The following is a 26,133-nucleotide window of genomic DNA, read 5'->3' as shown; positions in this document are numbered from 1 at the left end:
CAAAACATGTTTTTCCCCCCCCCCCCCCCCCCCCCCCCAAGGAGTTCTGCTACCTTTATTTCAATGTTCTAGTCTATATTCTATATTTGAATATTTGAATCATACTCCCCATCCTAAGCTAATGTGTCAGATTGCCTTTTGTTTTGTCCTGAAAGAAATATACCTGCTTCAGATACAATACTAGGATTTCAATACTAATGAATAATTCTTAAGATAAGTTACTTTTGAATCTACTCAAGTAAGACATGTGTGGCGTGTGGCATAGCAGAAGATGTAAAATTGCTCTCAGTTTCCCTTTAATCATATGCTGCAGAGTTGGAGTCCAAATTTAAATTGTGTTAAGCAACTACAATTTAATTTTCCAACACCCATGAGAAATGTCATAAAGCAAATGTTTAATGCATGTTTCCTGTTAAACACTGGTAAATTAGCCAAAAACAAAGTCCTGCAAAAATAAAGGTACAGACAGAGTCAAAGGAGCAAGTAGCATGTTGGAGGAAAGAAATACAGGAACACTCTGTAATGTGTTCTTAAAATAAGACATTCTCCATCATTCTTGAAAAATCCTGGACCTCAACTCTTCACTTTTTGTGTAAGAAGACAGATGTTCAGCTATTTCCAGCAGCAGTGGTACTGTTGTGATGACTGTCATATTTTTTGTGATGGTGTAGCTGGCTGTTCTCAGGAATATGATCAGGTCTTGATAAATCCTGCCTCTGTCTGTCTCTCAGTGGTTTATCTATGATGCCTACATGGAGGAACTTGAGAGAATGGAAAAGGCAAAAGAGAAAGAAAAAGCAAAACCTGTAGCAGTAAAGAAAGAAGATATGAAATCTGGAAGAAAGTTATCCTATGTGGAGCCACCGGTATGTTTCATAATGTGGGGAAAAAGATTGTTCAAAGTGCTGGTGGGTGCATTTGTAGAGGAAGTCAGGTGAAAGTAAATCATGCTGGCTGTGTAGCTTGTTGTCTTAGTAGGCAAATAACACCTTTAGAAAATGCACAATTTCGTTTTTGTTAGAAATTGAATTCCTAAAATAGGATTTCTGTTGTGCTGTATAAAACAGGATTTGGATTGTGAGTAATCTTATTTTCAAACCTCATTTCCAAGTGAGAGATGTAGCTTTTGGTTTTTGTGCACTGTGTTTGTTTCACATTTTTTATTATTGTGTGAGAGATAAAAGAATAGAATAGGTAGAAACACCCTCTGATTTTTCAAAGAATTGTAAGGGATGATGGTTTTACCTACAATGTTTCAATCTGAAAGGCACTGCAATTTAGGATTATTTCAAAATACAGCACTGTATTTTAATGATTTTATATCATTACAATTTATACATTTTCAACTTATAGATACCTAAGTCATATGCATCTCAGAATATCAGGTGTCCTAACACCTGCCATGCCCTGAGCTGTTGCTGTGACCTTACGACAGTTCCTTCTATCAAAGTGACCATATCCCCATCTTAAAAATATTATCCCACTTCAAACCCCAAGTGTACGATATATAGGACAATATGGCAACCCTGAAAAATCTTCTTCATGTTCCAAAATGTTTTCAAGGGGTTCAGGAAGCTTCTATTATGGTTTAACAGGGTGGTTCTTTCTTCCCCAGTCTAAGGTAAACAATTTAGAAATAATTTCTTTAATGACTAGAGCAAGATACTCTGAGAATTATAATACAGAATCATGGAAATCAGTTCATAACTTTCTCCTAGAATAGGTGTAGACATATCAACATTAGATATAGGCATAGATAGAGGTAGATAGATAGATATGTGTATGTGTGTGTATATATATCTGTGTGTGTGTGTGTGTGTGTGTGTGTGTGTGTGTGTGTGTGTGTAATAAGAGCTAACTCCTGAAACTGGCTTTAGCTCTTTCCTACCATATGGCCAATATAACTACAGAGGATTTGGCTGGTTTAGCCACGAAGCAGCACTGTGCCAGCATAAACCTTACAGTATAAACAGACCAGGAACATGTTCTGATAGGCTTCTTCCTGTGAATTGTGCCATGGAAATTCACAGTCCTTTTGAAAACCAGTAAACCTGTCACCTGAGTATGTTTTGGAACATTCAGCCTCAAGTCAACGTTGCAATTATAGGCTTAAAGGGTGGACTGCTAAAAGCTAGATGAAAATAAAGTGAAAATGTATTGCAAAGCACCTGCTGCCCACTCTGCTGACAACAGTGGGAAATTGAAATCCAGTCACTCATGTTATCCGTCCCTTTGGTGTTTCGCTTTTCATGCTTAACACTTTCCAGGGGTCTTGAAGGGAAGCCAAAAAGTCAATGCACTGAATAAGTGAAATGAAAAGCTTCTTTATGCGGGACTAGTGTCCCAAACTGAGGTTCTCTGTGAGGCTGATCAACCAATGTGGAGCGTATGAAAAACCTGATGAATTCTTCACTCATTAACTGGAAAAAATGCAATCTGAAGTGCTCCAAGGCTCAAATCAGACTTACAACAGTCATTATGTCTGTTCGGATGTAAGTATACAGAAATTAAAGGCTGATGGCATCAGAATTTGTATTTCTGGCCTCAAGTCAGCAAATATAGAAGTAGGTTTTGTGGAGCTGCTAACTCACACATTACATATGTTACACCATGCTAATTGAAACAGAGCTTTTCCAGCTGAGTGCTTTTTGAGGCCAAACTGTGCTTGGTCATTGCTGAAGAGAACTGTGGAACATCAAGCAGGAGACATGGCTGATATGGATCAAGCTGCAATGGCTAGAAGCCACAATTAATTTCCACCATTGTTTTGGTCAGGCTAGATATTAGCAAGAAAAACTATGATAGCTACTGAGATAGCACCAGATTTAACCCAAGGGAAAGAAGAAGATAAAATGAGTGGCTATTATCACAGGTGGATCTCTCATGGAAGCTGTTGCTATGGTAGGAGGCCATGAAAGAAAAGATCCAAGAACTAGAGCCACAGCTGGAGATTATGGTGAGTTAGATGAGGATTTCAAAATGTAGTGAAGGAAAAGGGAGAGAAAACAGTACTGGTACTGAATAAGAGGTCAAAGGAGTGCATGACTGGAAGAGAAAAGCAGAGAAGAAAAGAGGGGAGGGGAAGGGAGGAGAGGAGAGCCTTGACAGTTCTTGACAGAAGCTTCTCACTAGGGGAAGAGAAGTAAAATGAAGCTACTCATTGCAGCTTTCTTACTAGGAAAAGCAAGAAAGATGTGGTTTAGCAAAACAGACAATAGAGGCAGCCAACAGGAAAGGAAGGGAGATAACCAAGAATTTCAACAGAAGGAAGAGTGAGAATTTTATAAAGAAGATGTATGATGGAATATAAATTGGAATAATCGAAAGTATTTGACTGGAGACTGTAATGAAGTACTCCTAGAAATCTCTCCATGTGCTTCTCACTCAAATGGAACTAGAGGGGAAAGTGTATGCTACATCTAATAGCAGTGATACAACTTTTGGAACTTTTCCTTGGTATTTAGTCAAGGCAGTACACAGACCATGGATAACACAGAATACCAAAGTGGAATGATATTAAATTTTCTGAGCTGAAGATATCTGGAAGCAGAGATTACTAGGCAGAAGTCTTGTATCTGCCTCTCCTGCTCTTTCTGTTCCTATACCATCTGTTTACGGCTCTGATTACAGGGAGGATACTTGATTATCTTTAAAGGTAAAGGTCTTTTTCAACCCAAATGATTCTGTGATTCCACAGTTCTGACCCAGAGACATGCTTGGCCTGATCCATAACCCTCCTTATGTTTTTGAATGAACTTAGAAATGACAGTATTTGAGGCAGAAGGAAAATGCAAAGTGCTTAATGTAATTAGTGCAGGCTCCTCTCACCCTTAGATGGCAAGGCATGAAACCACAAGTCTGGCATTAAGGACTTTGAATGAATCTATGCAAAGAGGGGTGGAGCAATGTGATTGGACCATAACAAGGACATGTTGTTGCAAGAGAGGTAAAAACTATACCTTTAGTCTGACCTTTACCAACACATGAGGCAACAGAATTAGTAAGGAGGAAAAAAATACAGAACAGGGATTAAATATGAAATGAAATAAAATAGCATATATTTACCAAAGGCAGACTGTGTCCAAATAATCTCATCTCTTTCTTTAATGAAAAGCAAGTTGTATTTTTCTTGAACAAGCAAAGCAGAGGAAAGGTAGTCTAGCTGGAATTCTGTAAAATATTGCTGTAGTGCCATTAGGCGCTACATTAGATAGACTAGAAAAGTTGTTAGTACAGCTTGGGAGGGACTGGTGGAGTGGAAGACTTAATTTTGGAGTATCGAAACAATCTTTGGTAAGGAGCAGGCTTATGGTCTGTAATAACAGAGAGCAACATGAGTGTGTTTCTCCAGCAACTCCATGTTGGTTGGGGAGTTGTGATGTGGCTATGAGAGACAATTCCACTGTTGGAATTTACCCTGTGATGAGTAGCAGAGAAGATATTTATGTTGTGTAAAATGGGCTGATACCTTTTCAGGAATAGACAGGGATATGTGATTTTGTTCATTGCTTTTCAATGATTGCAAACCTGCATAGATATGGAAAATATCATAAGAAATCGAAAGCTTGAATATACAACACTAGAAAATCTTATCATGTTTGTCTGTAAATGCAAAGGTAGGTAGAGACTCTGATTTGGATAACAGACAGAGAGAGAGAAGTACTAAGAAGAGGAGAGTATCAACAGAGATACTAATGATGTCAACCAATTAGGAATATAAAAATTAAAATATAATTAAATTAATTAAAATAGGAAATTAAAACAAGAATTTTCTGCAGTGGGAGGTGGTTGATCATTGTCTTAAGAAGTCCAAACAAAATTTATAGTTAACAGAGAAATGTTATTCCTGAATCATGTGAAGTTCTGTCTCATTTGTCTGTCTCACAGTAGCATTATCCCTGTCTGAGATGTGCCCAGTGAGACAGCCCGCAGGGTCACAAATAGCACTTGGAAGCTCTTAGATGATGGCTGCTATCATTTTTCATGTAGCAGGTGAATTTAGAATGCAATTAACTTTCACATTATTGTTCACCTGTTCCTGGTCATCCCGAAGAGTGCAAGAGTTGTTGCTAGCTTCCCTGTCTTCAGTTTTCTGTTTGCAGTTTATCAGAATTAAAAGCAAAGAGTGAAAATGAAGAGATGAGTACAGTTATAGAATTTAATAACTGCTTGACATGATATGAGTTAGGGGACTTTATTTGGGATTTACAGCTGGTGTTTGCATTCATGTGTTGGCTGGGCAACAAATGACAGCAGCCCTGTACAGTGCTTCTTTCTTTGCAAACCAGGGGCTCTTCTAGTCACAGTATATATATTGCTAGAGGTATGAGTGGATATTGCACTGATTTCAGGGTGAGATTTGTCTCCTGGATATGCAGTTAACACCCGTAGAAGCTTTTTTTCATGCTTCAATTTATGGGAGACACACATTGCAACTGGCCAGAAGCTGAGAGGCAAGTATGAGGCAGTTAGTGGAATTGCAAAGCAAGACCAAGACATTTTTTTCCAAAGTATTAGCCCATTATCCATTTTACATATGATTCAATTAACATTACTGCTGTTCCAAAAATAACTTATGCACAGAAATAAACAAAGCAAACGTGTTATCCTGTGAGCTCTCCTTGTACTTGGCTAGCTAGCTCAGAATTGGCCTAAGGTGGAAAAGTGTGTTTCAAAAAGAATTTTTTTTTAAAGAAGAAGAAATTAGGCCTAGCACTTCCTCTGAAGATTTATTTCAGCAACATACAGAATAAATAAAATCTCAAACAGGACAGGATACAGAGAGAAAATAACTTACTCTCATCCACTTATAATGTCATAAATGTAGTCATAGATATGTTATTAACAGGATAGCTACCTGACAGAAAAGCTGACTTAAAATTTTTTTGATTCATCTGGAGAGTTTTCTGCTTTGCAGAAAAAACCAAATTTAATATATATTGCTTCTGCATTTACAAGGTTGTTTTGGTTTTTGTTTTATTTCTTTTTAATTTTTAGCCTGCTTTCCACTGACACTCCCCAACAATAAAATTTGTGGAATCATGTAATAAATTAATAGAATGATTTGGGTTGGAAAGGACCTTAAAGATCATCTCATTCTGACCATTATCCCCTTGGGAGGGACACCTTCCTCTCTACCAGGCTACACAAAGCCCTGTCCAACCCGGCCTTGAACACTTCCAGGGCTGGGACATCTACAGTTTCTCTGGACAACCTGTGCCAGTGCCTCAACACATTCACAGTACAGAATTTTTTCCTAATATTTGATCCAAATCTACCCTCTTTCATTTTAAAACACTGTCACTGTCCTGATAAATAGTCCATCCCTATATTTCCTGTAGGTTCCCTTTAGGGACTGAAAGGTGCTTTAAGGTCTCCCCAGACACTTCTCTTCTCCAGGCTGAACAACCCCAATTCTCTTAGCCTGTCTCCATAGGAGAGGAGCTCCAGCCCCTGATCCTATTCATGGCCTCCTCTGCACTCACTCCAGCAGTTCCACGGCATTCCTGTGCTGGGAGTCTAGAGCTGGATGCTTCAGGTGGGTCTTGCCACGGTGGAACCAAGGGGCAGAATGCCCTGCCTTGATCTGCTGCCTTTCTCTGAACTTGGTTTCAAGTTCTACTTAATTTTTTCTAGTCTGGGAAAAGTGGACTGCACACATTACTGGAGGTGTAAGCAAACCACAGATTTGTAAAAAATTTAACAGTTTATAGAATTTTTTTGTCTTTTGTCCTCTCATCTCTGTGTAGCCCTATTAATTTTGTGATGTTTGAATGAGACTCAATCTCCCTTCAGTCTCTTCAGAGCCCAGAAAAGAAGCAGAGGGACAGATTTAACCTGAAGTCATGTTCCTGTTTCTGACTGTGTCTGTGTGGTGTAGTTTGGTCAACCCATTTCACTTTTTCTTTTCATATTCAGGGCACTCTCTGAGCTGTGCAAGGTTGGCATGCTTCTTCCCAGTGTTTGTCACTATGAAGGAAATCTTACTGTGCTGGCAGCCATCAGTTCATAGCAGGGGCTTGAAGATTAAAGGCTTTGAAACACTGTTGAGGCTTTGGGGCAGCAGTGGTGGATGGGGATTCAGGTACATGGAGCAGCAAGCTCTCAGAGCACTTTGTGTTTGCCTTGGCATTCTGACATCATTGCACAGAACTGTGACTGCTGACCATACTTATATGGTCAGCACTTGGACTTTCAAGCTTTGTCCCTCCCACTGCTAGCACCCTGACTTCTTGTCCTTCTTTCTAGTTAGTCCAGTTTGGATTTCACTAGTGGTCTCACAAACACAGAGTATAGAGAGCACACTCACAAAAAATAGTTGAGAATGCAGTTTAGTAAGATATGGTGATCAGCCACAGGGCTCTGTCAGATAAGCATATGAACTAGCCACCTGCTAACAGACAAACAGCCCCTGCTGGGCTCCCTTTTCTCCACTTGTCCATGGATGTGTGAATGGATCAAGTTGGAATTACCCAGTAATTGACTGAAGGACTCCTAAGTCCTGTGATGTTTACTTAATACATGAGACCTTAGAGCTCTCCAGGTAGAGATGAGAGAGTGCTCCTGCATGACCAAGCCCCTCTGATTTCATCACCAAATCTGATGAACTGTTACACAGTGAGATGGGGTAGGAATCATCTGTGTCCTTTTAGGTCATCCTGTCAGGACTTACCTTGAAAGACAAGACTCTTATCTACCTTTATACGTAAGTACCTGTATTGAGCTAAATCAGGAACAAACCCTGAAGTTACTGCACCTCAGTTGTGGATGGTATCTTGCTAAATTCATAATAAAGCAATTACATTTTTTTCAAGTGCCTGTATATTGGGTTCTGGTATGACACATTTCAAATTAATCTATATTCAAGATCAAAGGACTCAAGTTTTTCAGTCACATGAGGTCTGAGACACCTGTAAACAGACAGGAAATACATTTTGTCTTCCTTTCTTTTCTCTTCAGCACGTTGATTCTCTAAGCAAGGTTGCAAAGGCTGCTAAAATAGCGGAGCGGATGGTGAACCTGAACACATATGATGACATTGCACAAGGTATGGTCCATGAAGAGGTGCTTCTAACTCAAGTCTCAAGCAGATAAGTACCTACAGCCACAGCAAGGACAGGACAGAACAGAATAGGAAAACAGAAGTAAAATGAGCAGGTTTAGGAACCTGCTGACTCACACAAGGCAAATAGTACATCAGACCATGGGCATGCAAAGACCATGCCACATTAGCCCTGCTCTGAGCTGGCTGGGGACAGCAGGTCTGCTGAGCACTGCCCTCCCTGCAGCACTTCTTTCCCTCAGCAGGTACTTCACTCCTGGATGTAGGTGCTAGTGACAGCAGCCAGAGCAGAGTGATCCCTGCTCACATACCAGCCATGGCAATGTACCTTTGATGTCATTTCATAATGTAGTCTTGATGTCATTTCACAAGAGTCGTTTTGCTGTCTCTGCTCAGCTTTCTCCTGAAGGGCCGTGTCTGGAAGTGGCCTGAGGTCGCACCTTGCTCAGGGCTTCTATTTTCTTGTTAATTCTTTGTCTGCTGATCATCAGTTTGATTTTTATTTTTCCTATGTGTGAAAGGACTTGTTAAAATGCATTTAAAGGGCTGAGTTGCTGGTTTGGAGTTGGGACTTAAGAACTGAGATAGATTTTACACTAACAGTTGGGTTGTGCAGAGGCTGTGAGGATAACAGATTGTCTTTTAAAGCTTCCCTGACACTCAACTGTGCTGATTTATTTTGGATTTATATACTGGGGCCTTTTCCTTGATTTTTTTTGTTTTGTTTTGTTTAGATTTTAAATATTTTGAGGATGCGTCCGATGAATTCAGAGGCCAGAAAGGAACCCTCCTCCCACTCTGGAAGTTTCAGTATGAAAAAACCAAGAAACTTGCAGTGACTGCCATCTCCTGGTAAGTCATTCCAAATTTAATCTCGACTGTTGGGCAGGGGAGTAGAATGGAATGTAAAGGGATCTTAGGAGGCAGGGCTGATTTCTCTGGGAACACGGGTTTGATTTATTACAGTCAGCTGCTTGGGCAGCACTGAAACGTGCCTGGTGCTTCTGGTTGCAGAGAAGATTGTGTAAGGCTGAATGTGACAGGCTTGTGCCCTTCAGCAGAAACTGAAGGCAGAGCAAGCTCTGTGCAGCACTGGGGAAAGTGAGTGTGGTTAACAGGGCAAAGAAGAGTCCTTTCTTGGAAAAGCTGGGATAGATGTGTCATATCTTTGGAAAGTATGCTGTAGGAATGAGCCATTCATAGGACAGCCCCAAAAATCCTGCTACGTACTTGAGTGTTGACCAAACACTTGAACTCCGTCAGGCTTGGTGCTGTGACCACTTCCCTGGGGAGCCTGTTCTTGTGCCCAACCACCCTCTGGGTGAAGAACCTTTTTATAAGATTGAATGTAGCTCTCTCCTGATGCAGCTTGATGCCATTCCCTTGGCTTCTGTCACTGCTCATCACAGAGAAGAGATCAATGTCTGCCCCTCCTCCTCCCAATGACATTTTAAGTGCAGTGAGGTCTCCTCTCAGTCTCCTGTTCTCCAGGCTGAGCAGATCAAGCAACCTGAGCCACTCCTCACACAAGAGCTTCCCCTCCAGACAAGAGAGATATTTGTGTATTGGGATCTTGCACAGTTCAGTGCAATAGGCATTTGCCCTGCAGTCCACTTTCACATATTTTGGACAGTCCAAAAATGATCACTGATACTTGCAATCTACTCTCTTTTGTTCTGAAATATTATTGCTATGGTTATTACTGTGAAAAAACCCTCACTTATCACCAACACAAATGAGTCCTTTCACTTTTTAACGTGCTTGATGCTCCTCAGAACTGGCTTGGTTCGTGCATTGAGCATGAGACATACCTAGCCAGACCCTGCCCTCTGCTCCCCTGCAGTTAGGCCTCCTCTTACTTGTTTGTGTGAGCACGTTTGTGCCTTGACAAGGAGAATCTATGGAGAGACAGAGCAGGATTGCCATGTTCTGCCTTTCAAGCCACTGTGGTATTATGTAAGAGAGTATCAAGCATGCAGTTGTGTGAAAATTACAGATAACAGTAAAAATGGGAAGCAAAATTGGGAGAAAAGGCATCTTTAATAGGTAGTTTATACTGCTATTAAATTTGTCCCCAGGAAATGATAAGAGAAAGATGGCTCTGAAATTGGAAGAATTACTCCAAATTGCTTTATGGAATAAGCTTTTCTAATTCAATTTTTATTCTCTCATTTTTAGCAGTGATGGTGCATTTAGTGAAAAGAACAAGGGCATTAGGATGCCTAGGTATTAGCCCAAATGCAAAAGGAGAAATGAAAAGAGAAGTGGTTTATTCTACCAATTCACAGTAGCAAGTCAGAGACAATACTCATAGATAATTTCCACGTACGTTAATTTAATGGAATTGTTACCCACTGGTTGTGCTATGTGAGCTCAGGGATAACAACATACTGATCTTTGTCCCATGGTAATCCTATCTACAGCAATCTACCACCCACAGAAGAAATTGCAGAGAGAGTAGATGTTTTTCAAGTAAAGGGACTTTATAAGACATAGTAGATGGCTAACTGCTTATTGCCAGTGTTTGCCATAGGAAATACAATGTCCACCAGCTGGGTCAGAAGGGAATTTCCCTTCCTGATTTGTGGTTGTGACATGAATTTATGAACTGATAGCTGTCTCTGGAAGCATCTCTCATAATTTAATAACAGGTAGGAAAAGTGAGTTTATTTATTTAGAAACTCTTTAATTCTTGCCACTGAAAGATGGAAACCAATATATTCCTATATTTTCACTTTCCTCAAAGATCTAATTTTTAAAAGTAAACTTCCCACAATTATGAAATGGATAAATCAAGAAGTGCTGGAGATTGACATGTCTGTCTTTTTATCTTTTTCATCCACTGTTTTGATCTTCTAATGTTCTGCTTTTTCGTGCATCATGAGTTTGGACAAGTTACTCACAAACTTTATTAGTGCATATGGTCAAAGGGCAGAACCCTCAGACTGAGGGGAGTCCTGTGAGAATGAACTCTGAAGTTGATGTGTGAAACACTGTTTATTGCTGTGGAGCTACATGGTTAATAATAAATGCCATCTTATATATATTTTCTCATTACAGGAATCCAAAGTACAAGGACCTATTTGCAGTGGGGTATGGTTCTTGTAAGTACTAAATGCAAAAGAATCACAGAGAGATTTAAAATATTTATCAAGTGCTCTGAGATCAATTCAGACAATCCTCTGAGACACTGATTGCATCTCATAGCAAGGACTCACCTAATTTCATAGCAATAAATTGAGATTTGACTCAATACAGGGATTAAGCCTTTCCATTCCAGGACATGAACATTCAGAAATACATAGCCATAGCCAGCAATTACTGTAGGACTAAACCAAATTTAAAACAGGATAATGTGATATGTAATGCAATTGCTGAACTATTCTTTCTTCCTTTGTGGTCGGGAGAACAGAAATATCCATGATTTCAAAAGAGTTTAGATAGATTCAGGGAGGACCAGTTTGCTGTTGGAGGGATAAACCACCTGATTCAGTAAGCTGATAGCTGTGAGTTCTGGGGAGCTGAGTACATACAAGGAAACAGACCTGTATTTGCTGACCTTCTCAAATTAAACAATTGCCACATGTTGGTGTAAGATACTTGGCTAGACTAGCTACAGGAATTTTGGTATCATCCCAAATATGTCTTTATTCTTATGTCTTTTTCTGTGCTCTGACAATGGAACCAGATGGGTTGTCTTCATTTATACTGGTAAGGACTGTGCTCAACTTGCAATATTGCAAAATTTCATTTTCCTTTTAAATTTACATTTTTCTTTTGACTTTCACTCCATCTGAGTCTGGAAATGTTCTTGTTAGTTTGCCAGGATGCCTAAATTGGCCTGACACTCTTTTTAATTCTGCAGGCAGCAGCTATTCTGAAAAGCAGATTAGAATCAGCTTTTGGGGAAAAAAGCATGGTGTGAAATGCTCAGGATGTCCTTGCCTTGTACAGCAGAGCAAAATCTTATTGTTCTCAAATCTCTGTGCTGAGAGAGTGCAGGAATTTAGCAGTGCCTTCCCACTGCCCTCCCAGCCAGGTGGCAGAGGAGAGACACAAGCTCAAGGAAGGTAATCTCCCTGCTTAACCAATTCCATAACCTATTCATTTAATTGTTTTAATTTCATACGCTTCGTACACTACGCAAGACCAGTACGCTTTCTGGGTTGTGCAAAAGTATTAGTTAGTTCTACCAGGATCCATTGTACCAAAGGCAACACAGAGATGCAAGGGGAGGGAGGCTCTAACTCAGTGAGTTGCCAGGTAAGTGGCAAGAGAGCCAGAAATCTTCTTACCCCATTTTTGTAGAGGACAGAGGGCATAGCATAACCTGCTGAAGGCAGCCAACAGCTGAGAGCTGTCTCTGCTCTCAGCTCCTCTTTAGTCAGCACGGAGAGATCAGCACATCCAGAGGCCATCCATCCTATGTTCAAGTGAGGAGCCAAGTGGCTCTCTGGAAGGGGTGATCCCTCCTCACAAGTGAGCCAAGGCAGAGCACCTAGCTGGATTTATCTCACCTCACTTTAGTTGTCTCTTAGACGACTAAAGTGAGGTGAGATAAATCCAGCCCAGAGGAAATGATCCTAGAGTCACACAACGGCTGGGATATCTTTGGGTCTGCTGTGGCCATAATTATATCACCAATCTTCTGTGCAGCAGGCATTTGGGAGCACTGCCAAAATACAAGTAACACATTTGTCCTGCTGCCTAAAGTGTACTTTTTGAAACAAAAGATGCCTTGTTTACTGTATGCTGACACCACTCCAGAGTGGTGAGCGCTTGCTTTACAGAGAGGGCTCTAGCCTCTCCCTTGCTTCTCTAGGGAGCCTTCTGCAGTCTTCTCCAGTGATTTATCTGGATGGGATTTTCTGATGCTAACGGTGTTTCTTTGGCATGAGACAGGCTCTTCTGAACAAGGAAATATTGTCATTGTAATTTGCAATTCAGGGTTTATGCTGCCTGGCTGGAACTAATTTTTATTCCCATGAGGAGGAGCTGTCTTTCTATTTCTATTTTTGCATAAAATAAAAATATTCTGGGTTTCTGGCTACACTAACAGCTTGCAGTGAGGGTTCAGAGCCACTAGTGGGTGTTGGGCTTGTATTCTGCCTTGCTGATGAGAAGACTACAAATACAAGCTCAGGTCTTTGCCATCACCTCTGTTCATGTTCCAAAAGCAATTGTGCCTCTGACAGGCTTTAGAGATGGCTTTTCGTGTGCAGCTCCAACTGTCAGCACATGAGCTGAGTAGAGAAAAATACTGTCTCTATGGCCAATGTATTTTATCCCACAGTTTCTTTGGATTTACTGGATGTAACTTTCCACTCAAGGATGTTTGAAGAGCATGTATTCACACAGAAAGCACTGGCAATCTGAGGTATTTGACAAAGATGTCTACTCAGTTCTTCGCAGTCCGAAACAAGGCTTTATGCAGGCAGAAGAAAAGCACATAAAGATACATGTACTGTTCTATCCTTCTAGTGTAAAATCAGCATAAGTAGTGCTGCCACAGGGTCCCTACACCGGTGTGACTGCGTCCAAAGTTAGAGTTGCTGCAACTTTGTGATCAAACTAAATTGGTGTCAAATCCAGACCAGAGCTTTCACGGAGATGAGCTGGCTCTTAGTAGATGGCCTGAGGCTCCCCAAAGTTGAAGAGTAATCTTGGAACACAGAACATGGAACAGCTCTGGTTGCACTCTCCTAAAACAAAGAGACAGGTTAATACAGGGAGATTGGGCATACTTAGTGGGCAGTCTTGTATTTTCCCATTTCTCAAATGAACTGCCCAATGACCATGGATAATCTTTTATTTACTGCCTTGCACTGAGTGAGGCTGATGGATGGTTGGTCCCTGCAATAAGGGTATTCCCAAATAGGATGTGCTTAGAGTGCTTTAGAAGGAATAGTGAGAGGAGAAAATTAACCAAGTAGTTTTTATCAAGGTACTGCCTCTTCCTGTTTGCCTCTCTACTTCATAGGCATTTTCATAATCAGGCACTTTAATTAGAGATTAGAATCAAGAAAATGAAAAGTAAAACTAGCTCACAGAGGGAAAAAGTCATTCTGCAGGGACTGAGAGGAGATATGAATAGAGATATGCTATTTGCCTCCTCTTTTTCTTCAAGATGCCTCATTTCCCTCTATCTAGAAAACAAATAGTGGAAAAATAATTAGTAGTGAATTCCCAATCCACTACTCACTCAAAAGATTGAATAAAAGCAAAGATGAACTTCATGTTACACCACTTAGGTTTGTACACAGCCTGTTTCAAGCCCCAGAGACTTGTTCTAGGCCAAATACTTTGTTTTCTAGCAAAATATCTTTCAGACAAATATGAATTTGAAAGACATGAGGAAGGCATCATAGAATCATAGTGTGGTTTGGGTTGGAAGGAACATTAAAGATTGTCCAATTCAAATCCACCTGCCACAGGCAGGAATGCCACTCTCTAGATCGTATTCCTTGAACGCTTCCAGGGGTGGGATACCCATAGCTTCCCTGGGCAATCTGTTCCAGTGTCTCACCATCTTCACAGTAAGGAATTTATTACTAATATTGAATCTAAACTCTCAGTTTAAGAATGTTATCCCTTGTTCTGTCACTATCTGGCTATGTAAAAAAGGCATCTCCATCTCTTTTATAAGCCTGATTAAGTACTGGAAGGCCAGAGTGAGGTCTTCCCAGAGACTTCTCTTCTCCAGGTTGAACAATCCCAACTCTCTCAGCCTGTCTTCATAGTGGGGGTGCTCCAGCCCTGTGATCTTGCCTGTGATCTCCTCTCAACTCACTCTAACAGGTCCATGTCTTCCTTGGCCTCCAGAGATGATCACCAGGCACTGTAAAATGGGATGGAAGGTGCTAAATGTTGAGGAGACAAGGGCTGAAGGGATTATTGTGATGATGATGGCTAAGCCTTGGCTACCCTACCCAACTTTTTGAGTATCAGGATTGAGAGCTCTTGCACCCTAAGAAAAATGTATCTAAATGTCTCCCAGCTCTTATTCACTCCTTTATCATGGAGAGAGTTTTCCCAAAGAGTCGCACATGCTAATGCTCTAAACAGCCAAGATTTAGGCTCTGACAGTGGGATATTTTTTAATCCAGTTAGTGTGTGCTCTACTGATTCAATGCCATATAAGTTAAACTCAAATCTTTCTATATACTTAACTGGATGCTGAATGATTGCATTCATACTTTTGCTAGTACAGTTATTCTATCAGTCATCCTGACAAGAGGGATGGTAGTTTTGACAATACATTTACCCTCTCCTTAGGTCTAGGGATCCAGATAATAGGTGAGATAATTCAGCAGGATTGGAGTCCTACACTGAAGGAAGTCCACTGCATACAGATAAGGTCTGTGATCATTAATTCAGGTTAACTACTTGTTAGCTGTTCCTGAAATATAGATAAATCCTTCAAGTTTTCTATGAGAACTCTGTCAAATTATGGAAATAACAACTGAGAACCATAGATTCATAAAATACCTTGAAATGGAAGGGACCCAGTGGAAGGATCATGGAAGCCCAACTCCTGTCTCTACACAGGATCATCCCCAAGAGCACCACCATGTGCTTGTGAGTGTTTTCCAAATGCTTCTTGAGCTCTGTCAGGCCTGGTGCTGTGACCCTTTCTTTGGGGAGCTGTTCAAGTGCCCAGCCACCCTCTAAGGGAAGAACCTTTTGCTGATATCCAACCTAAACCTCCCTGACACAACTTCAGGCCATTCTCTCAGGTCCTGTCACTGGTCGCAGAGCAGAGATCAGTGCCTGTCCCCCCTCTCCCCCTCATGAGGAAGCTGTAACTACAATGAGGTCTCCCCTCAGTCTCCTCCAGGCTGAACAGACCAGGTGACCTCAGCTGCTCCTCACATGGCTTCCTCTCAAGGCCCTTCATCATCCTTGCCCTCCTTTGGATGCTTTCTAGTAGCTTTATATCCTTCTTTTATTGTGGCACCCAAAACAGCACCCCAGTGCAGAGCAGAGCAGGACAATCCCCTCCCCTGCCCAGCTGGCCTGATGTCCCCAGGACAGGGATGTCCCCAGGACAGGGATGTCCCTTCTGGCTGCCAGGGCAATGCCGACTCATGTCCAGCTTCTCATCAGTCAGGATCCCCAGAGTCCCTTTCCCTGGCACTGCTTTCCACATCTCATTCCCCAGTCTGTCTGTACAACCAGGGTCACCCCATCCCAGAAGCAGAATCCATCTCTTGTCTCTGTTAAGCTTCACACAGTTGCTGATTGCACATCTCTCTGATACGTCAAGGTCTCTCAGCACAGCCTCCCTGCCTTTGAGGGAAACATCAGCTCCTTCCAATTTAGTATCACGGACAAGCTTGCTTAACAGTCCTTTGATACCTATGTCCAAGTTGTTTATGAAGACACTGAAGAGCACTGGGCCCAAGATGAAGCCCTGCAGACCCCCACAGTGACCAGCTGTCAGCCTGAGGTAATCCCATTTACTATAAACCTACACATCAGCCAGTGTTCACCCATTGCATGATGTAATTATCTATCTGTGAGCTGGACATTTTGTCCAAAAGGGATATTTAGGGAGTCCAGCTCTTTGATGATTAGAGAGTCATAAAAAAATAGAACTGAAAATAATTTTAGAAAGTTATTAGTCTGTCTTCATGCAAGATAATACTTCATTTAAAACATGGTTTGAGGTCTAAAGTTAGTCCACCTGATGATGATTGCATGCCCTATAATTCCTGTCATCATTGACAGCATACCCCTGTAGATGACAGGCTAGCCTTGTGACAAGGACAGAAATGTATGTTTGAGAAGCAGAACATTAGAAAGCCTGAAAACTTTGATTTAACAGTAGAGGCTGTGGGCTTAAGAAGGCTCAGTGTTGCAAAATATGCCAGATGTTTGCTTGTGTTTTCTTCTCTGCAGTGGTAGATTTAAAGGTTGTGATGCAGAATGTGGAACATAGTCTGGAATGGATTTACATAACAAACTGCAGATAAATTTGGTATTTTCTGATGAATGACCAAAGAGCTTCAACTAAAAGCACCAAGTGATTGAATACTGCCTAAAAAATTCAGATCTTTGAAGCAGCTCTCAGAAAGTCTCTTCCAATATGTTTATGTATTTAAATTATGTTCCTAGAACAGGCAGAGAAGACTCCTGGGAGCAGAAATCCCTACTAATCTTTCACTAAGCTACATGAGTTTGTTTTTATATTGGGAATAGAGATTTAAGACCTTGCCAGACAGAGAAAAAGCATTTTATATCGCTTGGATGAAATTCTTTGCCTAGTATGAGGCTGTGTGTACATGCAATTCATGTGAGGGGACTGCTCTGGAGAGGAGGGGCTGGCATGTCCCCAGTCACATAATGGACCAGGTACAGCACTGACTGTCAGATTTTTAGACCCCACAGTGAAGCTATTGAAGTTTTCTGAGTCAAATGCTACAAAAGACTGATAGAGATTCATGTGGTCCACACACCTCACTCAAAGAGAAGTTCACGTTGCAGTCTGGATTCAGTTTGCTGTTTGGCATACATTTGTATGCTGTAACAGATTGCAGCTTTGGAAAAATGTCTTCATGTTCATTCAGTTGTTCCCAGCGTGCAAGTTGATAAATGCATCTTCAATGGTAAAAGATCCATGAGACTCACTCTCTGCTTTTGGTTACAGGATTGAGAACTGCATTGTACCACTATAGAGTCTGAGTGTTTCCTTTTAGTTATTAATGTATTTTTATTGATATTTTGGATATTTGTACTGTAAATTGAAAGACTGTCCCCTTCTGCAAATGCTTGTGATGCCAGTTTTTAGTGGTAGTTGGTACAAGGGATAGTGATGTCTAAATATCAGTAGTAAAATTATATTGAGGAAAAAGAGAATACAATCACAGAAATAAAACATAGTGATTGTATAGTCACCAGTGATTTTAACTGATTATATTTAAGTTGCTACTGTAGGGGATATTACAATACAAAAAAAAAAAAAAAAAAAAAGCATCAGTAGAATAAGGAGAGAGAAGAATTAAAAGGAAATTTGTAAATTTTTTTGTGAATTGCTGTAGAACATTTGTATGGGCACTGAGTATGCCCACAATCAAACAGGAACACCCTGAAGGACTTGGGTTTGCTATGTACTAATTTAAGAGCTCTTTATGTGACTTTTAAAACCTGAAAGGAATTTTCCATTAATACATTGTATTAATTAAAAGAGGCTGCTGGGAAATAAAAGAGGAAATAAATATGTAGCAATCAGATGTCTCTTAGGCAAGCATATAAAAAACCATTAGTAACTAGGTCCAATGCTAATCTATTATTTTACCCATGAAATCACTACTGACAAAAAGTTTTGATGAGACAAATATCTGTGAGGTGTCAAGAAATGGAACAACCATTCAAAGAGCAATTTAGATCCCATTTGTAGCAGAATACAAGGTATCACTCTATGTTACAGGGTTAAAAAAACCTCAGGCTGTGTACAAATACAGAGGGAAGCCCTATTTTCAGGAGCAATGATTTTAAAAAGTTTTGTGTAGAAACCCCAATACTGAACTTCGTAAGAGTTCCTTGGGTTTAAAGAGAGGAAGAGTTGCCAAGGAATTGAGGAGCTGAGAGAAATTTTAGGTGTAGTTTTTAATTTAATGCTGAAATGACTTCGCTGGAAAGCATGCTCATCACTGGTGACATGCCAAGAAGGGTGACAAATTGGGAAGGGTTCAAAAAATAAAGAATGATCTAAGAGCAGGGCGACTAACCTGGGAAACAAATTTAAAGAATTGGGTTTGTTCAGCTTGTCAAAGAAAAGCTTATTAAGTCATTGGATTGTGGTCTGTTAACTCCCTGTATTGGGAAAGCAGATCATGTAACAAAGGGATCTTTAATCTGGCAGACAAATGATGTAACAAGATCAAAGAAAAGCTAGAGCTGCATGAATCAGGCCAGACAATGTGTGGCTCTTAATAGCAGATGAGCAATTGAGAACAATTTATTTTGGCATGTGGTAAGTTACCGTCTTCTGGAAAACGTAAAATGTGGAAATTTTAAAGATTTGATATTTGTTCTCTGAAGTTTTGGTCTGTTGAAGGGATGATTTCTTCATTTAAAGATTTAAAGTAGTGAAATCTTGTGTCCCTGATAGCTTATATTTTTCAGGAGTCTGATTTATTCACTATTCTAACATTTTTATGGGCTTCTTTCTGCACTGTCTCCTGTTTGAGGCTTCAAAGTTCATTTGCAAAACATCTATATCCTCCCCCATGGTCTGACAGTCTTTGAAAAACCTCCCTAGTGGAATCAGTGTTAGAAATTTAAGCCATCATACATTTGGTTTATTGAGATAACCAATTGTGGTCAATTAAACGTAATTACACTGAAAATAACACTTTAGTACCTCTTTTCCATATACTGAATATCGCTTACCACATATTCAGGGAGAGAAAGAACCTATTACACTATCAACTCTGTTAATAAATATAACCTAATAACCATAATACACTAAGTGAATCTTTCACATGAAGGATGAATTTAATTTGGAGACTTAATTTCTGATTTATAATATAAATTCTGTGAACTTGTATGTGGTATTTCTGAGTCTTAACCTTTTAATACATGTAATTTTCAATCAACTCACAATTTTAACTTTGGCTGTAGCATTTTGTTATGCATGAAATAGTAAAGAGCTCCATTGGCGTGTTTGGAAAAAAAGATATATTAACAGATTTTCTAGAGCCTTGGGATCAAAGGAGCTGCTGAGCCATCCTGTTGTGTCTCCAGTGCATTGCAGACCATTAAATTCCACCCACTTACCTCTCTGTGTAGACCAGTTAGTTTGATTAGTGCATTTTTATCCACAGGAGGCAAAACATTTGTGTACCGTAGAGTCTAAGCTGTTCAATAAAATTAGTCTGACCCCTTTACTTTCTTAGCTTTGTCTCTGGAAATGGCTCCATTTAAGTTATTGTGGGAATTCTTTTCTTAGCATTTGCACAGCAGAATTCAAGGATAGACAGGTTATCTCTCTTTGTCATCAATGTCAAGGGGATGGTCTTGTGATGAAAATCTGCGAAAAGATTTTCTAGCCATCCGTATTGAAACACCCCTTGACTCACTAGGAGAAGATGGTCTACAGATACTGAGGACAGACAAAACAGTTCTAAACACTCTCTCTTAAAAGGATCAGTGTTTGCTTTATTTTAAAGATTGGTTTCCCCACACACAGATGTTCTTATGCCCGTGTTCTATCACATAAACACTATATGCTTTTATTTTGCATTCCCTCCAAATACTAAGGTTACATTTTCACCACAGCTTGACTTTTCCTTAGCAAAAGTTCTGGAATCAGTTCTACTTTTCACACTCTAGTCTAAGTAGCAAAAAATTTGTCAGGTCCTGATGCTGTAGTGGTCCTCACCATCTTCACCATCATATCTCCTCAAAAGCAGTGGGATGAGCTGTGGCTGCCACAGAGCCCCTGTGCTGCTGGCTGTGTTATTGTGCTTAGGTATCAGCTCCCTATCTCTTAACTGCAACCAACCCTGACATATGACCTGTTTCCCTGATAATCCAATGCTTAGGTCAATAAATAGCAAAGCAGAATCTGGATAAAACACAAGCCAGTGTTACTTAACTGTAATGTATTTACTCCTGACAGATACTTAACTATTTTTCCATTTCACTTGATATTTTAAAGAGTTTGGTTTCCTTCTGATTGCTTTATATTTCATAGTTGAAACCTTAATATGGGGTACTAAGCAGATTTCTTAATCTGAGTGCTTTGACCTGTATCTGAGAGGTAACAGTAGTAAGACCAAAGTCCAGCCTTCATTTTACTCTTTGCATTAGAACTTTGAAGATGAGTTTTGGTAACTTGGGTGGATTCACAAAAAATAGTAATTTTTAAAAAAATTTTTACCTTGCAATGTTTCAGATTTGTATGTCACTTTCTTCAGAAGAATTCCAGAGAGTCCATGTAAGGGAAAACAAACTTAATTGATTGGTTTGGCTTCCATGGTGCTCCATAAGTGAATCAGGTCTGATGAATGCCAGGAGGCATAAGATCTATTTAGGGCTTGTGTAGGCAGATGCATTAGTTTAAGGGAGAGTTTGGTATGCTATGGATTTTTTCTGGTTGCCTCCCAAGAAAAGGCTCTGGATCCAGTGACCTTGAGAGGTTTTTCCATTTCCTCTGTTTGTCAGAGGCAACCATGCTTGTGAAATCAGCCACACAGATAAGAAATGCTGTTGGTTGTGTAAGGTTTATTTATCAGTGAATGAATGCTTTCGTGTGGTTAATCAGCTATTAAAACTCAAAAGTTTTAAAATCCTTGTTAAGAAGATAGAGCTATTGTTAATCTGTCATGACTACAGGAGTGCAGCCTCTGTAGTGAAGCATTGCTGTCGAAAACATCGATCATATAAATAATTTTGTACTGTATTCTGTTATGATTTTTAAAAAAGTTACTGTTGCAGGCTTAGATATGACTGGGTGATCTGCATTGTTCAGTTGCATTCAGAGTCTTTCAAGCTAAGGATGTACTTCGGTGGTGAATCCCTGTATGGTAGCTGCAATTTGGCAAGTGGTTCACTGGGAGTAGGAGGGGGATTTCAGGAGTCTTCTTGGAAGAATTACGTGGAAACAGGTCCTGCAGGGAAGATTAGTCTGAGAGAGCTGGTTGATATTCAAAGATCACTTCTTCTCAGGCTTAAGAACAATGTGTCCCGATGAGCAAGAAATCAAGCAAAGCAGATGAGAGGCCCTATGTGGACCATTCAAGAGCTCCTGTCATTAATCAGGCATAAGCAGGAAACACACAGGAGATGGAAGTGGGGATGGGCCACTTGGACTGAATATAGAAATGTTAACACAACAAGTAAAAATGAGACAAGGAAGGCCAAGGCCCATCTGGAATTAATTTTGGCCAAGGATGTCAAGAACAGCAAGAAAGTCTTCTTCAAATACATCAATAACAAAAGGAAAACAAAGGATAATATGAGCCTGTTGCTTCATGGAGGGGGGAAGCTGGTAAGAGAGAATTCAGGCAAGGCAGAATTACTGAACACCTTCTTGCATTGTTCTTCATTGACTAGAACAGCCCTCAGGGGTCTCTGACCCAAAAGATCAGTGTAAAGGAATGTTGGAAGCAAGACTTTCCTTTGATCATGTTAGAGAACACTTAGGTGACCTTGACATGCACAAGTCCCTGGGCCCTAATGGAATGCATCAAAAAGCACTGAGGGAACTGACGGACACCATAGTGAGGCTGCTTACCATCGTCTTTGACAGGTTTTGGCAATCATGAAAGGTGCCTGGGGATTGAAAGAAAATAAATGCCACCCCAGTTTTCAGAAGGGGTAAGGAGGGGGACCCAGGGAGCTCCCAGCCAGTCAGCTTCACCACAGTCCCTGGAAAGGTGCTGGAGCTCCTTGTTCTGGAGGCTATCTCCTACCACATGGATGACAAGAAGGTGGTCACGAGTGGTCAGCATGGATTCACAAAGGATAAATAATGCTTGATCAACCTGATTGCCTCCTGTGATGAAACAGCTACCTGAATAGGTGAGGGAAGAGCAGTGGATATTGTCTACCTTGACTTCAGCAAGACTTTTGTCAGTAACACTCCGGTGTCATGTTATAGTGCAGAAAATAATCAATAAGAATGCATATAATAAAGCATGCAAAATATCCCCTGTGCATCTTCTCTATATGCCTTGATCTGCCCCTTGCTAAAGTGCGCATATTAGCCACCCTTAAAAGCAAGACTGTGTATGTAAATAGCTTTTGTTACAAACCACTATAGGCAAAATATCTCTATATTTTTATTTAGTAACTTAACAATTGTAGTAACTACTAGTTGTTTCTTTTTGTAGATGCCCTTAAAACAGTCACTGGGACAGAAATTAAAGACATGGGGAGTGATGGAATGCTTATGTTCTTGTCTATGATAAAAATAATATATTTAAGATGGTTCTGCAAGCATAAGGATTTATTATGTCTTCAGCTGAGTTATTTGACATATGAAAGTGAGAAAACAGGAAGAACTACAAATGGAAAAGGTAACACTTAAAAGCACTGGGAGTTTGTCTCTCAGAGAATAGGTAAATTTTGTTTGGTAGCTAAGAAATTTTTCCCTGACTGTGGCATGGGATTGCCAGGTCTGATCATTCAGAGATGAAAAAGCATTATGAGATTAGTGATTAATTGAAAGACTTTATTTCTTTTTATTTGCCCTCTATAATTTCAGGGTGGAATCTGTTTGTTTTAAAGCCTTCCTTTGTTGTCATGAGGGCTAGCAATGCTTTAGTCTGAAACAAAGCAGAAGCAGAACTTTGTTTAAATAATAAAGCTGAGACTTGTAAAGAAAACTTCCTGCTAGTGCAGCACCCCAAATTTCAGGAAATTGGCAGCCCTGTTGCAACTTTTGTGTCTCTCCTTGCAAGACCCTCTAAGCAGTGTCACTTCATGAAGGCAGAGGCAGTGATTCCCAAAAAAATGGAGTTCTGTGACCTTAGTAAAATCCCAGTGGGTTTAGGTCTTTGCAAATCCCAGTGGGCTTGGTGCTTGTAACTTTTGTATTTCGTGTGTCTTGAGAGACCGGCTCACAGCTCCACTTTGATCCCTAGAGTACAACAGGAAATCCCCAGTAAATCATGGGTCTGGTCCACCTTTGCTGGTTTGTTACTCCTTGCTTTTCATGTGTTTCCTTTAAAACACCTCAGTTTGTCTGTAATGAGATTAAACTGCTCTTGTGGCTGAATTATTTATGGCTTTTTATGTAATTTTCCAAATTTGTATTCCCACTGAGAAATGTTAATTAAGTTTTGCCAAGGCAAGTTTGAAATACATTTCAGATTTGCAGAAGAGTTTTCAGGATTTCCATCCAAACCCCAAGCCCCAGTGGGATCTTCTATATTTTAAAGGCATCAGAGTTTAGCTTCTTCCTAAACACCCCTTGTACTGCAGGATCTCTGACAGCCTCTAATCCTTCCAGACTTCACAGCATGCTCAGAAAATTGCAATTTCCTTTTCTTCTTTAAAACAAATTCTTATCATTTCTTGCATATGGTATTATAGCTGACAGTGTGAAGTCCCAGCCTGAATATTAAGACTGTAATTCTATTTCTTGAGTTGTGGTGCAGTATATAAATTCATTCAACTGGACTACCAAGGTGGGTGCCACCAAAATGAAATCTCAATTAATTTACTAATGACAGTCAGTTGGGACTGTGTTCTATGTTGAGCAGCTGCTGATTCATATTTTAACAAGCTATTGTTTTCCCAATTTAAATTCTATGATTTCTTGAATCATCAGCTTTTCTCCAAGATGCACTGGGTGTTTTTTGCATGATTAATCATGCATTTTGACTTTTACTTAGCACACGTATTTACATAACTGCAGGATTAGTTAAGAGAAATGGCAGAATGTGGCTTCCAGATGAAATGGAAAAAAAGTTTAGCAGTGGAAAGAAGTTTCAGCAAACAGCTGCAAGTCAGGAATTCTGAAAACCACATGTCTGAGATAACTGGTCAGTGAAAGCATTCTGCCAGTGGGGATGATGAGGGTAATACCACTTCTTACTGGTGTTTTCTGTGTTGAGTAGGAGAGGTCATTCAGGCAGTGTCTATAAAATACTGCCAAATTGTATTCTGATTTCATGCCTAAGTTTACTAGAGTGTTTGGCTATGAAATTATATCTAATTTCTGTTCATTTAGAAGGTGTTTGATGGTGTCTGCCTTCTGCATTACAAGATAAAATTTTTCCTTGTTTATTGAAAAGAACTTTTTATTAGCATGTTGGTTTGATTTTAGCCTTTGGCTATTGCAGTGTTGGTTTCATATAGTAAGTGTGAAGTTTAAGAATTATAGAAAACCAGGCTGAAGAAGGCCTCTAATTATATCTGGAGAGACTTATTTGTGCTTGATGACTTCTGATAAATGTGTGACACTTTTAAAATCAGTGTCTTAAAGCTCAGGAGGATAGGGCCTCATCTCCTCTTAAGGCGCTTGTCTCAGCATTCTCAGACTCACTTGCTGGAGCAAAAACCTGCACAAGTGCACGTGACACACCTTGCCAGAGGGCTTGTTATAGCTCCAAAGCTGAAATTCAGAAGTACAGGGACAAATCTTTGACTGGGAATTAGATGAGGGATTTCCCACTTCAGCCAGGTAGGCAAGGAAGGATGCACCCTTCCTGGGGAGCAGCCTCCTTCCCCGTGGCTGTTCTGCAGAGTTGTTTTAGTTCCTTGTGTGGATGTGCATGCACAGCAGCTTGAAGCTCATCACAGCCCTACCCATGTCCCTCTATTAGGAGAGAGAGTGTCCTGGAAGGGAACACCTCTTCAGAACAGGGTTCTGTTGCACTGTTGCATTGAAACATCCACAGAGGAGCATGCATGGGCTAATGACCCATCAAGTATTTTGCTCCCCCTTGGGAAATTTTCAAAGGACACTGGGCATCAAAAAAGGAGGGTTCTTTCCGACCTTGAGAACTATCCCCTGTTTTGACTGGAAAAATTAGGGCTGAGGGTTTACATAAAGACTGTGAAGATGCTTGAGCACTCTCCCTTTTGTGTGCTGTGCAGAGATGGAGTAGAAGAAAGTACCCAGTGTATCCTCTGAAAACTGTGGTAGCTGCTGTCAATCAGCTGTTACAGATTGGATCTTTCTGAATCCTGATATTGTATGAGCAGGGTCACTCATGAAGTGTTTAGTGTAGTACCACATGTGTTAACGGTTGCTGGCATCACCTCTGTAGTGTAAATACCCCACTGGATAGTGACACAGTGTTAATTCTTCATATGTTCATACCATTTTTACTTGCTTTTTCTAACCAAATATTTACAAACAATCCCATTGTACTCCCTGGCATTGTGAGGCAGCTCCCTAAAGGAAACCATTAATTTTCTGCTGTACAGCATTGGTTGATTAGATGCTTTGTGGAGGAGGAACTGATATGAAAGCATAGAAATGAAAACAGCAACACTCCTGCCAAGCACTGTAGCCTGTTGCTTTCATTCATCAGCTGGTTTTATTCATTCGTCTGAAGGAATGCTAGTGAATGAATCTTATTGGAGAACTGCACAGACTGTGAGGCAGTGCT

At 40.3% G+C, this 26,133-nt stretch overlaps 1 protein-coding gene across 1 annotated transcript in view; it reads left to right on the top strand.

Annotated features, from left to right (window-relative positions):
• The window catches only part of DNAI1 (dynein axonemal intermediate chain 1), a 136,322-nt gene that overhangs the window by 22,042 nt on the left and 88,147 nt on the right, over positions 1–26,133 (top strand). The window contains exons 9-12 of the mRNA XM_041422058.1: positions 732–866; positions 7,960–8,047; positions 8,797–8,914; positions 11,123–11,166. Coding sequence (XP_041277992.1) covers positions 732–866; positions 7,960–8,047; positions 8,797–8,914; positions 11,123–11,166 — 385 coding nt within the window. The remainder of the gene's footprint in view (positions 1–731; positions 867–7,959; positions 8,048–8,796; positions 8,915–11,122; positions 11,167–26,133) is intronic.

The sequence above is a fragment of the Onychostruthus taczanowskii genome, unplaced genomic scaffold (genome assembly GCF_017590055.1).
Source record: "Onychostruthus taczanowskii isolate IOZ18803 unplaced genomic scaffold, ASM1759005v1 scaffold70, whole genome shotgun sequence".
NCBI lineage: Eukaryota > Metazoa > Chordata > Aves > Passeriformes > Passeridae > Onychostruthus > Onychostruthus taczanowskii.
The sequence above is the reverse complement of the archived record's forward strand: the minus strand, read 5'-3'. Positions and strand labels throughout refer to the sequence as shown.